Source organism: Leguminivora glycinivorella, chromosome 2, assembly GCF_023078275.1.
Source record: "Leguminivora glycinivorella isolate SPB_JAAS2020 chromosome 2, LegGlyc_1.1, whole genome shotgun sequence".
Lineage (NCBI taxonomy): Eukaryota > Metazoa > Arthropoda > Insecta > Lepidoptera > Tortricidae > Leguminivora > Leguminivora glycinivorella.
In genome coordinates, this window is record NC_062972.1 from 30,628,982 (window position 1) to 30,643,143 (window position 14,162).

The 14,162-nt window shown below is 39.3% G+C and overlaps 1 protein-coding gene across 4 annotated transcripts; it reads left to right on the forward strand.

Moving 5' to 3' along the window:
- Positions 1-2,398: 2,398 nt before the first annotated feature.
- LOC125242269 (juvenile hormone epoxide hydrolase-like) lies at positions 2,399-11,710 on the forward strand. 4 transcript variants are annotated; one of them, XM_048151020.1, is made up of 10 exons: positions 2,399-2,550; positions 2,765-2,870; positions 3,275-3,460; positions 4,219-4,464; positions 4,904-5,056; positions 5,969-6,188; positions 6,825-6,956; positions 7,296-7,530; positions 8,805-9,014; positions 10,607-11,710. In XM_048151020.1, the coding sequence occupies exons 2-10, from the start codon at positions 2,811-2,813 to the stop codon at positions 11,097-11,099; spliced, it is 1,935 nt and encodes a 644-aa protein (XP_048006977.1). In that variant the 5' UTR covers positions 2,399-2,550; positions 2,765-2,810; the 3' UTR covers positions 11,100-11,710. The 4 variants fall into 4 exon arrangements, with proteins under 4 accessions (XP_048006977.1, XP_048006981.1, XP_048006979.1 ...); XM_048151024.1 differs by having other exon boundaries at positions 2,407-2,550; positions 2,780-2,870; XM_048151022.1 differs by having other exon boundaries at positions 2,421-2,559.
- The last annotated feature ends 2,452 nt before the right edge of the window (positions 11,711-14,162 follow it).

The following is a 14,162-nucleotide window of genomic DNA, read 5'->3' on the forward strand; positions in this document are numbered from 1 at the left end:
TCAATACTGATTGTACCTACTTATATCGTTCGACACTTTCTGCATGAGATGAGAGGTCACAGCAGTGTTCACTGGGATGACTGGATCGGTTCGCGTCTCATTATGTGGCGGCCATTGGTTTTCTTGGGTATGGACCGAATGTGGTGTCTGCTTCTGTCTTTCTGGTCAACATTACAAACCCCACTACTCGACGAGTGGAGTGGGAAGTAACGAAGAAAGTACGAGTATGCAAGTATGGCACTGATAAAAGTAGCGTGACCAAACTACTACGCCTCAACCTATTTCTCTCGCCACTTTTTTGCCACTCGCTGAGTGTGTCAAGGGTGTGGCCTGGATGACAGAAAGTGATATATATAGTGCCTATTTCACCGCTTTGATAATTGATTCTTACACAAATTTTCCCTTTGATCTGTATAGATTAGATTAGATTAGATTTCTTTATTTCATGATAAAAATTACACTATAAATTTGCTACATGTCAAAATTATGTTTATCTTCTCATCATGATCGTCAAAAATTACATAATAGATTCCAAATAAAAATAATCTATATGTTATATTCATATCATTTCTTGCATAGGTACACAAATGTGTTTACAATTGGTGTTTTTATAGATTAGGTCACAACATGCACCCGTCATGGTATAGCAACATAGTAACTTGTATACTAGGTTCTCAATTCTATACATTTCAAATGCTAATTAAACATATTAACCGCCTTATTTTTATCACAACACTCACTCGAGTTTCAATAAGATTTCTTACCAACTAGAACTAACTAGTTTAGAACCAGTTTTTTTTTTTGGATAAACCGTAAGTGCTGTATAATGACTAACATTAAGCAGCTTCCGCCCTGTGGCAGCCCTAGGCTCTGTGGAAAAATTGCAAAAAGTCGCAGTCGCGATATTGGCCCCGCAAGTTCAATTAACGGGCCGCATTCAGCTCCGGCTTCACACGTCGATACCTCACATTCACTGTGTATTTTATACCTTTATTTACTGCAACATAAATTAATAAATATTATTAAAAGACAGTGTTATAGAAGGTATTGTTATTTACTCAAAGTGACTAGTTAGATGCCCCCTTGGAAGTTCTCGCTCTCAATAAGTGGATCTTATGGGGTATCTACTCAGAAGCAGCAATACCCATAAGTTAATAGGAATAAATATCCGTGATCACCAGAGGTGGGACGGATGGGCTATTACCTATTTCAATTGTAATTTGACATATCGTACGTTATATTATAAAGCAAATAGTTCCCTTTCCGTATCACCACACGAATTAACGCCAGTCATTCAGTCACACCTGTTTGGCGAGACAGGACTTAGCAGAGGGTGGAAGTGTTTCATAGAGCCAAATATTGAGAGAAATAAGGATTTGGTTCGCGCTGATTCTCTTGAACGGTGATACGCATCTGCAACAGCGTTTGTCAGCAATTCCCGTCAACTTTGTACAATGCCACGTCAGCAAATTTTAATTGATCCTATTTTGTTACCAACATTTAGTAATATAATTCGACTTTCGTAAGATATATACAGGATAATTGTTATAATTAAGAAAATATAGATACTAGAGAACCTTAATGACGAAATAAAACTTAATAAAATCTCAATTCATCAACAAAATCTTGGTAACAAAATAGGAATTAATAAAAACAAATTTAACTTTTCCCTTAATTTTTGTACAAAGTTGACGGGAATTGCTGTTGTACGGCATACCTACCTGTAAAGCTCATACTAATACACATAATTATAAAGTTGGTTCAAAGTATAAGTTTCGTGTATGATATCTATTTAAATTTATAATTTATATATAGTAGTGTGACTACTTGAAAAAAGAACAAATCAAAAAATATTCAATAAAATAATTTGATTTGTTCCCTAGTTGTATTGGTTCAAAGTAGTTTAACTTTAAAATATCTATACATGGTCGCACCGTAGTGCGACCCCGGGATCTAGTGTGATCAAAATATTTCTTTCCCGCTCTCAGATAGCGCACACCTAGCTATTATACCGTCTAGGTAATCCACGTTATTTTAAACGTGAAACTATCGTGAAACTTTGATGAAATTATGACGTTTACTTAACCCTTGCAAAGGCGGGGCTATTAAAATCTTTACAAACTTATCGTGGGACGATTCTAAAAAGCTCCCTATCGTCATATTCATAGCAAAGTATCAAGAATGTAAAAACGCGCAACTTTTTTTCCACAGATGTTCACGACTCGCGATTCTATTAATTTCCTGCCTTTTCTACGGATTCAGTTAGTATGTCAGATTTGTCAGAATCAAGACATGCAGCCTTAAAAACTTGTATCCAGGCCGTAACACTATTTAAAAAAAGTTAGTGTCAATGACATGACATTTGTGACAACTTGACAAGTGACACTGCATCTGTGCATCTACTTCTACCTACTCTACTGGCTACTTGCTACTTGTTTGTGCGTTGTGATTGCGCCGGGTTGATTATTTCTATTTTTTCCAACAGTGCAACAACCGAAAGATAAAAGCTATCATTAGTTGCACAGTCTTCATATTGTAGTAAACACTCTGGTAAGTCTGGTACGGCAGTTTTCATTTACGTTGCAATACTATACAAGCTTTCTGAAGAATTATTTACAAAAGCCGGTCACAATTATTGTCTAAAACACAGCATTGATAAGATAATAAAGTAATATATATAATTTAAAAAGCCAGTGACTCTTTATCACTATAATTGTGTCGTTCAGTCGCGGATGATGTTGCTATAACTTGTACTTTATTTCAGTTTACATCGTTACAGTATATACCAGAAGGACAGATAGTAAGCAAATATGAAGAATAAGAAAGATAAAGGTAAAAAATCAGCCCCAAAACAAGAAAAATCTTTGACCGTAAGTTACTATTTTTTTACTGATAATTTGATATTTCCCTCCAAAAAGCATAGTAGGTCGGAACATAGAATTTATGAATAAAATAAATAAAGAAAATTGCTCAAAAATTTGCTTACAATTCTTATTGATAACAAGTTTAAACAGCTGTGTATACAGTAAGCAAATATGTCTTGAAGAGATTGCTTATAAGCAATAAGAGTGCCTGTTCTCACCTAATTATCACTGTACAGTAAATTATATTTATTTATGTAAACTAGCCTTTTAGAGCATTACCTGAGAGTTAGTTCATCTATATATTTTTTCGTTATTAAAATAGAGGTACTAGGTTGTTTTTTAACCTTGTATAAAACAGCAGAAAAGAAACATCCAAATGGTAAATAAAATAAACCAAAATATTGTTTCAGCTAAGATACATAGTGTTCACGGTGCTAACGGTACTCCCCGTTGCCGCGGCCTACTGTGTGTTTCATGTATTTGCTGCTCCGCCACCTGTGCCGGAGATGGACATCAACGCTTGGTGGGGTCCGTACCCCATCAGTCAGAAACCTGATGTCTCCATCAGACCTTTCAAAATTGAATTCTCTGATGTGGTGAGTAAAATCTTAGATTAATTTATAAAGTCATATCTTCTTTAGTCTATTATTTTCTTATATATAATACAAATAGAGTAATTTAAGGCATTATGTTTAGCATTGGTTTACCATAAACTGTTAGATTATTTCAAGGGTGGACTCAAGCAAAACTTACAAGGTGCCTTGTTTGTTCAAAAGTTACAAAAATAATTATACCTATTATTAATTTTAAAGAAAATTATAATATATAATATAACCATATGTAACCCAACTACATATTTTAGTGTGAAATTGCGAGGGATCATTATAACGTTAAATTTTTTGCACAGGGCATATCTATTATTCTAATTTCTTGGCTTTTCTATTTGTCTAGTTTCATTATAAAATAATATAAAAATAAAATAGGCATTTATTTCTTGCGAATTTTTACAAATTAAATAATTTAACAACATTTTTTAGTATCTAGCAAGAACCCCGTCGCAGGTGAAGGCCTCCAGAATTTCCCCTTCGTCTCTATCTTTGGCTTTTTACATCCAGTTTTGACCGACGATATTTTTTATTTTCCCATCTAGTCACAGGTTTACCTCTACCCCGTTTTCCTAGTTTCCATGACATCAGGTCCAGCGCTAGTCCGGTATTCGTGAAACATGTCCCGCCCACTTCACTAGTTTCATTAAAACTCCCTAATATAGATAGGAAGAGTCATTAATTTTGTCCGTATCAACAAAAACTATGCCCATCACATCACACCACAATTTATCTTATCTGTTCCTCAGATAGTGAACGACGTAAGAGAGCGCCTGCTCCACCGGCGTCCCTTCACGCCTCCCCTAGAAGACGCTGGCTTCACATACGGTTTCAACTCAGACTTCCTGACGCGAGTGCTCGACTTCTGGCAGAACAAGTACGACTTCAAGCAGCGGGAACAGTTTCTCAACCAGTACCCCCAGTTCAAGACTAACATACAGGGCTTGGACATCCATTATTTGCATGTCAAGCCGAAGGTCGATGAGGATTTGAAGGTAAGATACTTTGCTGGCTCCCGTTGGTCGCCAAAAAGTAAGAACTCTTAGCCGCACAATCATCTTCACCTATGCATTCTTGGTACAAGGAAAAACAATCGTCCAACTTGGTATATTTCCTATCTTGCGATAAACTTTTTTTTTAAAAAGGCCGAGGGCCTTAATTAGTATATATCCTTGTAATTCAAAACTGCAAGACGAATTAGCTTAAAGGTAGGTTTTTATACCAGAATCGCCTGGAGATCTGTGCCAAATGCTTAGTTAAGTACAATGTATGCAATGCAAAAATTATGCCAAATAGGCAACCAACTAAAAAAAACCTGAAATGAGAAGAACTTTTGATCCAATATTTAAACTACTAATTTGTATTGTTATTCTTATCACTAAAATCTTTAACTCACCTACTTTGTTCAATCTACATAATTATTATATTTTGCAGCCAGTGGTAGTGCCACTGTTACTCCTTCACGGCTGGCCGGGTTCTGTGCGAGAGTTCTACGAGATGATTCCTAAACTGACCACGCCGCGAGCGCAGCACAACATCGTCTTTGAGCTCATCATACCTAGCCTGCCGGGCTTTGGCTTCTCGCAGGTCAGTGGTACAAAATTATAATCTGGAGTTTGTACTTTATCATCATCTTCCTTGCGTTATCCTGACATTCGCCACGGTTCGTGAGAACCTTGGATCCGCTTTGGGTAATCCCAAGATTTGGCGTAGTCACTAGTTTTACGAAAACGTCTGCCATCAGACCTTCCAACCCGAAGGGTAACTAGGCCTTTTTGGGATCAGTCCGGTTTCCTCACGATGTTTTCCTTCACCGAAAACTTTACTTACTGCTACCCTGTATTCTTAACTGCAGTCTAAGTTTATAATGGTAAAAAGTAAACAGTGTCAACACACGGCTAGGGGCCCATTTACACGGTGGGGGAACTCGCATACATGGTGCAACGTGGGGCAACGTGGAGCAGAAGCACAGTATAATAAAGAGTACTATCGTACAGTATGGCCACTCCCGCTCCCCGCTGAAAGTGCCGCCCACCCCCTCTCGGTTACCTCACAGTTACCGCCTGTCAAAAACACGAACAGTCGACCTTTCATATTTCACTCATACAAGCATAGTACGCGTTCACCTACACGAGCTAAGACTGTGTGCTAGGAACGCGCCTCTTTCAATATATTTGATCGCCAGTGTCCGAGGTGTGGCAGAAGTAAAGTATTGCAAACGAGAGTAAGCATAATCCCCCATGGAAACTCCCGCTCTACCTGCGTGTAATTGCACATTTAGTGTGGCAGTGTGATGAAAATTTAATTATATTGCTGTTTGATTGCTATACTGTTAGTAGCCCCCAAAGTAACTAAAACCGCACGCCGTTTAAGTAAGCTTTTAGATTGCTACGCCTATTCTTACCAAATAAAACAACAAGTTTAAGAAAACTCCTACAGGTTTTATACCAATAGTGGTCTGCCGTACATCGTGTTTAACTGTTTTTTTTTATTGTCTAGGGCGCCGCTCGACCCGGCCTGGGCCCAGCCGAAATCGCCGTAGTATTCCACAACCTAATGCAGCGTATAGGCGTGCCCAAGTACTACATCCAGGGCGGAGACGCAGGCCACACTATAGGCTCCAATATGGCTACATTATTCCCGGAGAACGTACTGGGATTCCATACAAACTTCCCCGCGTTAATTTTCCACCCGTACGCGCATGTATTTAACTTTTTGGGTAAGTATCCTGGGGACTTTCATACTGAAATATGGTATGGTATACTGTTTTGGGATAAAGTAAAGATAGTCTGGCAATGGTACTCCTCGTCCTAATTCAGCTTACAAGAGAGACGCGCGTCATGCTGTGGATTTGCTCGTGGCAACATTATTCTCTGATATCGTGCTTGGGTTCCATACATACATCCCTGTAGGTATGGAACCCAACCTTTAATCCATTTGAAAGACATACTCGTAAGCACAAAATAGACATCCTAATTTTAAGTAACTATGTACATAGTTTTAAGAATCTTGCCATACCCTTCACATGTGTTCATATTAAAATAATGTTATTGTAACATCCTGTACGAACCATGCAATCATGTAAGCAAATAAATGATTTATGAAATGAAATGAAAGAGAATTTCAGACTCGAATTATGGCAGGGTCGCCATGTAATGAGATTTCTGTTTGGCGTTTTATACCTCAAACTCGACGTTAATTTAAATTAAAGGTACTTAGTAGGTACTGACCTCTAAAACTCACCATTTTCCAGAGAACTAGCGCTGAGAAAGATGTCTCAGAAGACATCTTTCTCTGCGCTAGTTCAAAGTGTCAAAATGTAAACTAAAATAGAAACATTGTAACTATGCAACAGGTAAATTCTGGCCCAGTCTTGTTGTGGAGCCCGAGCTGCAAAGCCGGATGTACCCGTGGGGAGAGAAGGCCAAGCATCTCATCGAGGAGTCCGGCTACATGCACATTCAAGCGACCAAACCGGACACTATTGGTGAGATTTTGCTTTACACATTTGATCTGCAAATTTACGTAAATGGTATGCTCCCCTGCATTATCCAGAAAAACAAATAATCGATTAATACATCGTCTATCTATTATAAGCTACAGCTACATATACCCCCAGTTCACTGTTTTGAGCCTTTTCGCGTACGATTATCTAAACGGCGATCACTACGTGTAAATAAAACGGATCCGTACATTAATCACACACCGAGAAGACACTCTGCAAATGGATAAATAATCAAATTACATGGTTATTTAACTGAGATTTTTCCCTCCATTGATATAGAAGGTTTATCAAAGTGTCTAAATATTTTCTACTACTTTTTAGGCACAGCACTGACCGACTCCCCAGCTGGTCTAGCCGCCTACATCCTCGAGAAATTCTCCACATGGACCGACCCCGCCTTCAAGAAAGCTGGCGACGGAAACATACTCTCCAAGTTTTCGTTGACAACTCTGCTGGACAATGTCATGATCTACTGGACTTCCAACTGTATCACTACTTCTGTACGGCTGTATGCGGAGACATTTTCTAAGAAGCAGCAAAGTCTGAGGCTGGATGAGTAAGTATATTCTCTATATGGACCTGCCTTCAGAAAAACTTGCGACAACCTTCTGTCAAAGTTCTCATTGACAACTCTGCTGGACAACGTCATGATCTACTGGTCTTTCAACCACAATATAATAAAGATAGTACATCGTACAGTATGGCCACTCCCGCTCCCCGTTGAAAGTGCCGCCCACCCCCTCTCGGTTACCTCACAGTTACCGCCTGTCAAAAACACGAACAGTCGACCTGTCATATTTCATCCATACAAGCATAGTACGTGTTCACCTACACGAGCTTAGACTGCTAGGAACGCGCCTCTTTTATATATTTGATCGCCAGTGTCCGAGGTGTGCTTCCAACTGTCAACTGTATTACTACTTCGGCGTGGCTGTAAGCGGAAACTTTTGCTACAATCTGACCTAAACGAGTAGAAATTAAAAAGTGGCAACATTGTAGTGTGAGAAACCGGGACAGCCTGTAAAATACAGCAAAGTCTGAGGCTAGAGTATATTCTCCACGTAGATCCAACTTTTTCAGGATAGTTTTATTCTCAAAAGGTACTACTCTACTAACAGTAACAATCCTACTTGAGGCACTGGTCCCACCGCGAGCTAGTAAAGCTCGGCTATAAAAACGAGCAAAAGATAAGCACTCCCGTGCAAATAAAAGAGACACGGCGATATTCATAGCTCACCGCTGGGCACTATAAACATCGCCGTGTCTCTTTTATTTACGCGGGAGTGATTATCTTTTGTTCGTTTTTATAGCCGATGGCTCATAGTTTACTAGCTCGCGGTGGGACCAGTGCCTGACACTGAGCTTCAAAATGCTATAATAGCATTACTACTTCCGTGCGTGTATCGTGCAGATGATTTCGCTCAGCAACAGCAAAGTTTGTGTGAATCTTTTAACCCCCGACGCAAAAACGACGGGGTGTCATAACTTCATAAGCTTGACGTGTCTGTCTGTGGCATCGTAGCTCCCGAAGGGATTGACCAATTTATATTTTTTTTTTTGTTTGAAAGCTGAATTACTCGGGAGTGTTCTTAGCCATGTCTGATGGAAATCGGACCACTCGGTCAGGTCGGGGGTTTTTTCAAAATTTAAGTTTTATATTTGGTTTTTTCCCTAAACGGCAACTTATTGGCCTCTGGAGATGTAGCTTTCTACAAATTCAAACTGAGAATAATATGATAATGATCCTATAGCCGTTTGCTATTAGTGCTTTTTACCCTTCACGCTACGTAAACAATTGGTTAACCATTCAAATGTTTTCCTATTTTACAGGGTACCAACGGAAGTCCCAACCTGGGGCATCAAGTTCAAACACGAGCTGGTCTTCCACCCGGACCAGTTCCTACGGCTGAAGTACAAGAGCTACCTGCACAGCACCGTGGTGGAGGCTGGTGGCCATTTCGCAGCCTTGGAGCACCCTGATATCCTGGCTGATGATGTGTTTGAGGCTGTGGAGGCGTTCCGGCACTTCCATGCAAGAAAGTAAGTCTAGAATGTGTAGATCTTCTGGGTTACTTGATCTTATGACTCTTATGAGTACCTAGGGTCTCCCCAAACATATCGACGGGGAAACGGCCGACCCAAAATCGCTCGTTAATACGTAGCGACGACTACGCGTAAAGTCGCCATCAACTGAATTTATGAATAATGTAAACAAACCTTGTATTGAAAATGCCTTCAATTTCCATTCTGACTAATCAAATGAGGCTTAAAAAAAATTTATTCAGTCATTTCATATCACGCCATGATCCTAGACCATTAAAACAATAAAAGAGTGTTGGAATATAGATATTTCAACCATTCAGTTTGTATACATTGTTCGCAATTTCTATTGACGGCAACTTTAAGCGATATTTGGTCGGCTAGACCCGATTCGGCGTCGATAGCTTTGGGGAAACCCTTACACGTAACAAAGAGGATTGAGTATTATAGAGAGTTACTGTCAAAGTAAAATGCGTAATCACAGTGCAAAGACTGCCATCTCTCGACACAAGCTTAAAACTTTTGAACCTCAGTTTTGACAATTTGGCCCATATTCTTAGCTTGATTATGTGTTAATATGTCAAATATTTTTATTAGCGCCATCTAGCCAAGCGTTCCCCAAAGGCGTAACGCCATCTTGGCCACCGTACCTTTTTCATTATGGTTTTGAGGTACGTTGTTTTCTTAGACTTTATCCGTCTATACAGAGTTACAATGATGTCTGCTCGTAATAATACCTTTGTTTTGCTGGTATTGGTAGTGGATTCTGTTGGGCACTCTGAAGCATTAGAACACCCAGCCGTGCCAGGCAGGCAGCCAGGTGATGTTTTAGAGGCGATTGAGCTGTTACAGCATTTCTATACAAGAATCACCCCACCTCACCTCCCTAGCGCATATTGTTTACTTAAATTAAATACTATCTGTGCACACATGTTTAGAGTTATAGGCCAGCTCAGTACTTTAGTAAAATTGTAATGTATTTTTCTATTAATGTCTGTAACTTGTTTTGTGAGCCAAATAAAAATAAAATAAAAATCGAAGTCTAGAGTTTAGGCAAACGAACAGACAGGTCCCCTGATAGTAAGGGATCACTGCCGCCCACAGACAGCCGAAGTAAGTGCCTGTTAATGCTGCAATTTGATTCCTTTGACACCTAATCTCTAGGCCGTCCAACCCTGAGCCTGAGTCAGCTACATACAATACAGTCATCATCATCATCAGGCCTTGTACATCTTTACAGATGATTTAAGCAGCGTCTCTGATCTAGCGACAGCGGCGCTTGTGGCTATATAACCCAATTCGTGATCGGCATAACCTACCACATCTGTCACAAATAAAACTAGAATTAGTCTCTATACGAGCGCGATCCTCATTATGCCTTATTGCCCGTTTTCGGGCTAAGTTTTGAAACCAGGACCTGTCATGGGTTTCACGACCTCTTAAAAGGCTGGCCCTCCACTCGACGCGGTTTGCTGCTAGGTCTTCCGACGAGTTAAAATCTATGTTAAAAGCTGCCATATCGCGCTTTACACAGTCCTTAAAGCATACACAATACAGTAAAATAACAATAATAAACCATTGTATTCTTACAGCAACCCAGACCAAAAACCGAAGACAATCTACGACTTCACAGTAAAAGACATCAACGGGCAAACCGTAAAACTGGACAAATACAAGGGCTACGTCACAATCATCGTCAACGTCGCCTCCCAGTGCGGATACACCGACAACCACTACAGAGAACTCAACCAACTGTACGACAAATACGCAGCGAAGGGTCTTCGTATACTGGCCTTCCCGTGCAACCAGTTTGGTAACCAAGAACCGGGGAGTCTTAAAGAAATCCTAACCTTTGCTAAAAACAAAGGAGCCAAGTTCGATTTATTCGAAAAAGTAGAAGTGAACGGAGACAATGCTCACCCGTTATGGAAGTTCTTGAAAGAGGTTCAAAGTGGAATGCTAACTGATGCTATAAAATGGAACTTTTCAAAGTTCATAGTTGATAGGAACGGGGTGCCCGTGGAGAGGTTTGGGCCTAGCACGAGCCCTTTGGAACTGGAAACGTATTTGGCTAAATATTGGTGATGAGTTTTACCGCTGGAACCTGGACCATTTAATATGAGGTTTTTTTATAGCAAAGACTACTGTGTAGTCATGAATCATTCTTTTAAACCTAGCTATGGAGGGGATAGGACTTAAGTGAAAGTATCTCAAGACCTCTATTAACATTGTATAAATCTGAACAAGCATATAAGTGGGTGTATATTTAAGTGAAGTAAATGTGTATAATACAACCAAACCTATTTAACTTTAGAACAGTTAAGTAGCATTACCTCGAAATGGAAAGTAAACCAAATGTTAAGTTATTTATATTTTTCTCGTTTATTTCTCACGATTTGCTTGAAGCAAACGTTACGTAGGTACCAAAGCACATTTGTATATAATAAGTGTGCATTTATTTTCATTAAGGCGAGGTATGTTAAAAGCGATTTTTGATGCTCTCTATTTCAAAAGCTCCTTGAAATAAATATAATCGAAAATATTACTTATTGGCCTATACCTTGCTTTCAGCACAGGCCAGATTGACAAAAATAAACATAATACCTACCCAAATTGTATATGTTGAGTGGATTTGACCTGCACTCCTGTTGTTTTTTTTTTTGTACGAGAGCAATAAACATTTTTTACGTGAAATTGCCTTTATTTTTAAATTCGGTTACCTAAAGTGCATAAAAGTACTGCAAAAGTTTGACACAGATGGCGCTGCAGTGAAATAGTTCGAACTTCGGTGTAAATGGAGATTTTTTTAAATAACAATTACTTTTTAAAATCGTATTATTTTTTATCTATCGGGATGTCCCGTACAAACGCATTATATTTCGTTTGTTGCGATTATTTTTCAGCCATTAACACATTCGCTACCAGAAAAAAATGGCGCATTAGTTCAAAACCGGTCGTAATTTATAACCGCCCACTTGTCGATCTGAGCAAAGTTTACAAGTGCCCACTAGGCGGGTTCTTGGTTGTAGTGTTTACAGAATAATATGACGGCCTGGCGGATCATCCGGCCTGGAACCGTAATCTTATAATACCCGATAGTCGGGTTCGGTCAACTTCGACCGGGCATGGCTCTGACGGCCCAGCCACGACATTGGTCTAAGCGCGACAGCGGTGTGCGGCGGCCATACGTGCGAATGAAAAGTTCCATCGCTGTGTCTCGCACCAATGTATGGCCACCGCTCACCGCTGTCGTGTTTAGACCAATGTCGTGGCTGAGCCGTGATATTGTGTTGAAAGTGTTGAAACATGGAAACAACAGTATCAAAATCCGACACGAACTATTCCTCTATAACACCAAGTGTTACCAACTTATCAAGTTGACATCGGCTAACGCGTCGCTCCCAGCTTGAGTTTGGAGAAGTCATTGAGCGTGTTTATGGAGCCCGACGCGCTGTGCTGCAGTTCGGGAACGTTCGCGATTATCTGCAGGAAATCAACAAGTTCAAGCTATATTGCCAAGTGTTTGGAGCCTAATCAGGGGCGGCTCACTCCGCGATTCTATCGCCGCGCTACAAGTACATGCCGGCGGCCGCGAGTTCGCGGTACACACGCGGTGACGACCTTCTCGCGGCGCAATAAAATTCAATGTCGGCTGCTCGCGTGCGGTCCGTTTGTTAATGTAGGTCAGATTTAAGAATGGCGGCATTTTGAGAACATCAAAGGAGTGAGCCTTCTGTACTTGTACTATTATATATTCTGTGGCCTAAAGCACTGGTCCCACCAAAAGCGAGTAAGCCATCAGCGATAGAAACGAACAAAAGATATTCGCTCCCGTGTAAATAAAAGAGACGCGATGATAGCGCGGGCGAGTTACAGCTCGTAGCCGAGCTATGAACTACAAATCGCTCGCTTTCTCTTTTAATTACATAAAGAATAAAGATGTCGTGTTTGTTTTTCGAAAGCTGTAGCAAACGTCAAGCATGTGGAGTTGTGGACCCCGCATCACAAATATACTCTGTCAACCAAGTCTGTCAGTAAATAAGAACAAAGTAAACTTTATTCATCCTTTTCTTTAGGGTGTTAGAGAAAAGGTTACCTATAGTTTTCTTAGTTCTTATTTACTGAGAGACTTGTTTGACAGAATATATCTATTGGTTGGAAAACTCCTCATATCCACCAGGCGGCGCCACAATCACCCATAAAGCCAATAAGTAATCTCGGCGTCTTTCATACCACAGTATCATATCACAATTCATAATAGTTCTGTGTTCCTTTGTCGGTGATCATAAGTATGCTATTAATTATTCAATGTAAATTCACATCACCGAAAATCAAACTAGTGTTTACATTATCGACAAAACTTGTATTTATCGTTAGTCTACCTACCTTATTTAAACGAAATAAGAACTAAAATAAACTGGTTTTTATCGCTATATGTATGTACACATATCAAGATAACTAGAATTTAATGTTCTAATGACCTGTTCCTATTTCTAGTCTAACTACAACTATTTGTTCTACGAACTAACCTATTTTACTTATATGTATACAGCGTGTTTGGGATAAATAAATACGCAATTTTAATATAAAGTTGATGTATTTTGTATTAAAGAATACTTACAGTAAGTCCGTGTGCTCCGACACCGTGTAAGCAATATTTAAAATAAACTGCATTAAAGCTACAATATGAGAGAGAGATTGTATACAATATCCGCACATAATAATATGTGTCACAGAACGGAAAACTAAGTGAAGGGTATTTCAAAAGCCCAAAGCAAAACTGACACTAAGAATTTTGGAGATCTTTTAGGCAACAAACAGATTTTTGTGAGAGAGAATAAAATAGTTTAATAATGTCAAAGTTGTTGGCGTGTGTGTGAGTTATTTTATACATATATGTAATGTATGTATGTACTTAATAGACATTCAATGTCATAGTTTATATAAACATAAATGCAATTAGGTAATTTACAATACAATTTTATAAACAATCAACGCAACTAAATACAATTTACTTCAAATATTACTTCTAATTACAATACACTGGTTTTTGGTGTGGCCAGTGTCTCCAAAATTATTGCCCATAATTTACCATAGAGCTTTAGGTACTATTCAATAGTATCCGTTATGTTTTGACATGAAGAAAAT

What these genes read in the sequence shown, in the direction of transcription:
- LOC125242269 (XM_048151020.1), top strand. Translation starts at nt 2,811, where the DNA reads ATGAAGAATAAGAAAGATAAAGGTAAAAAATCAGCCCCAAAACAAGAA. An exon ending in AACAAGAAAAATCTTTGACC is followed by an intron (nt 2,871 to 3,274) that starts GTAAGTTACTAT and finishes ATATTGTTTCAG; the next exon opens with CTAAGATACATAGTGTTCAC. An exon ending in AGGTCGATGAGGATTTGAAG is followed by an intron (nt 4,465 to 4,903) that starts GTAAGATACTTT and finishes TATATTTTGCAG; the next exon opens with CCAGTGGTAGTGCCACTGTT.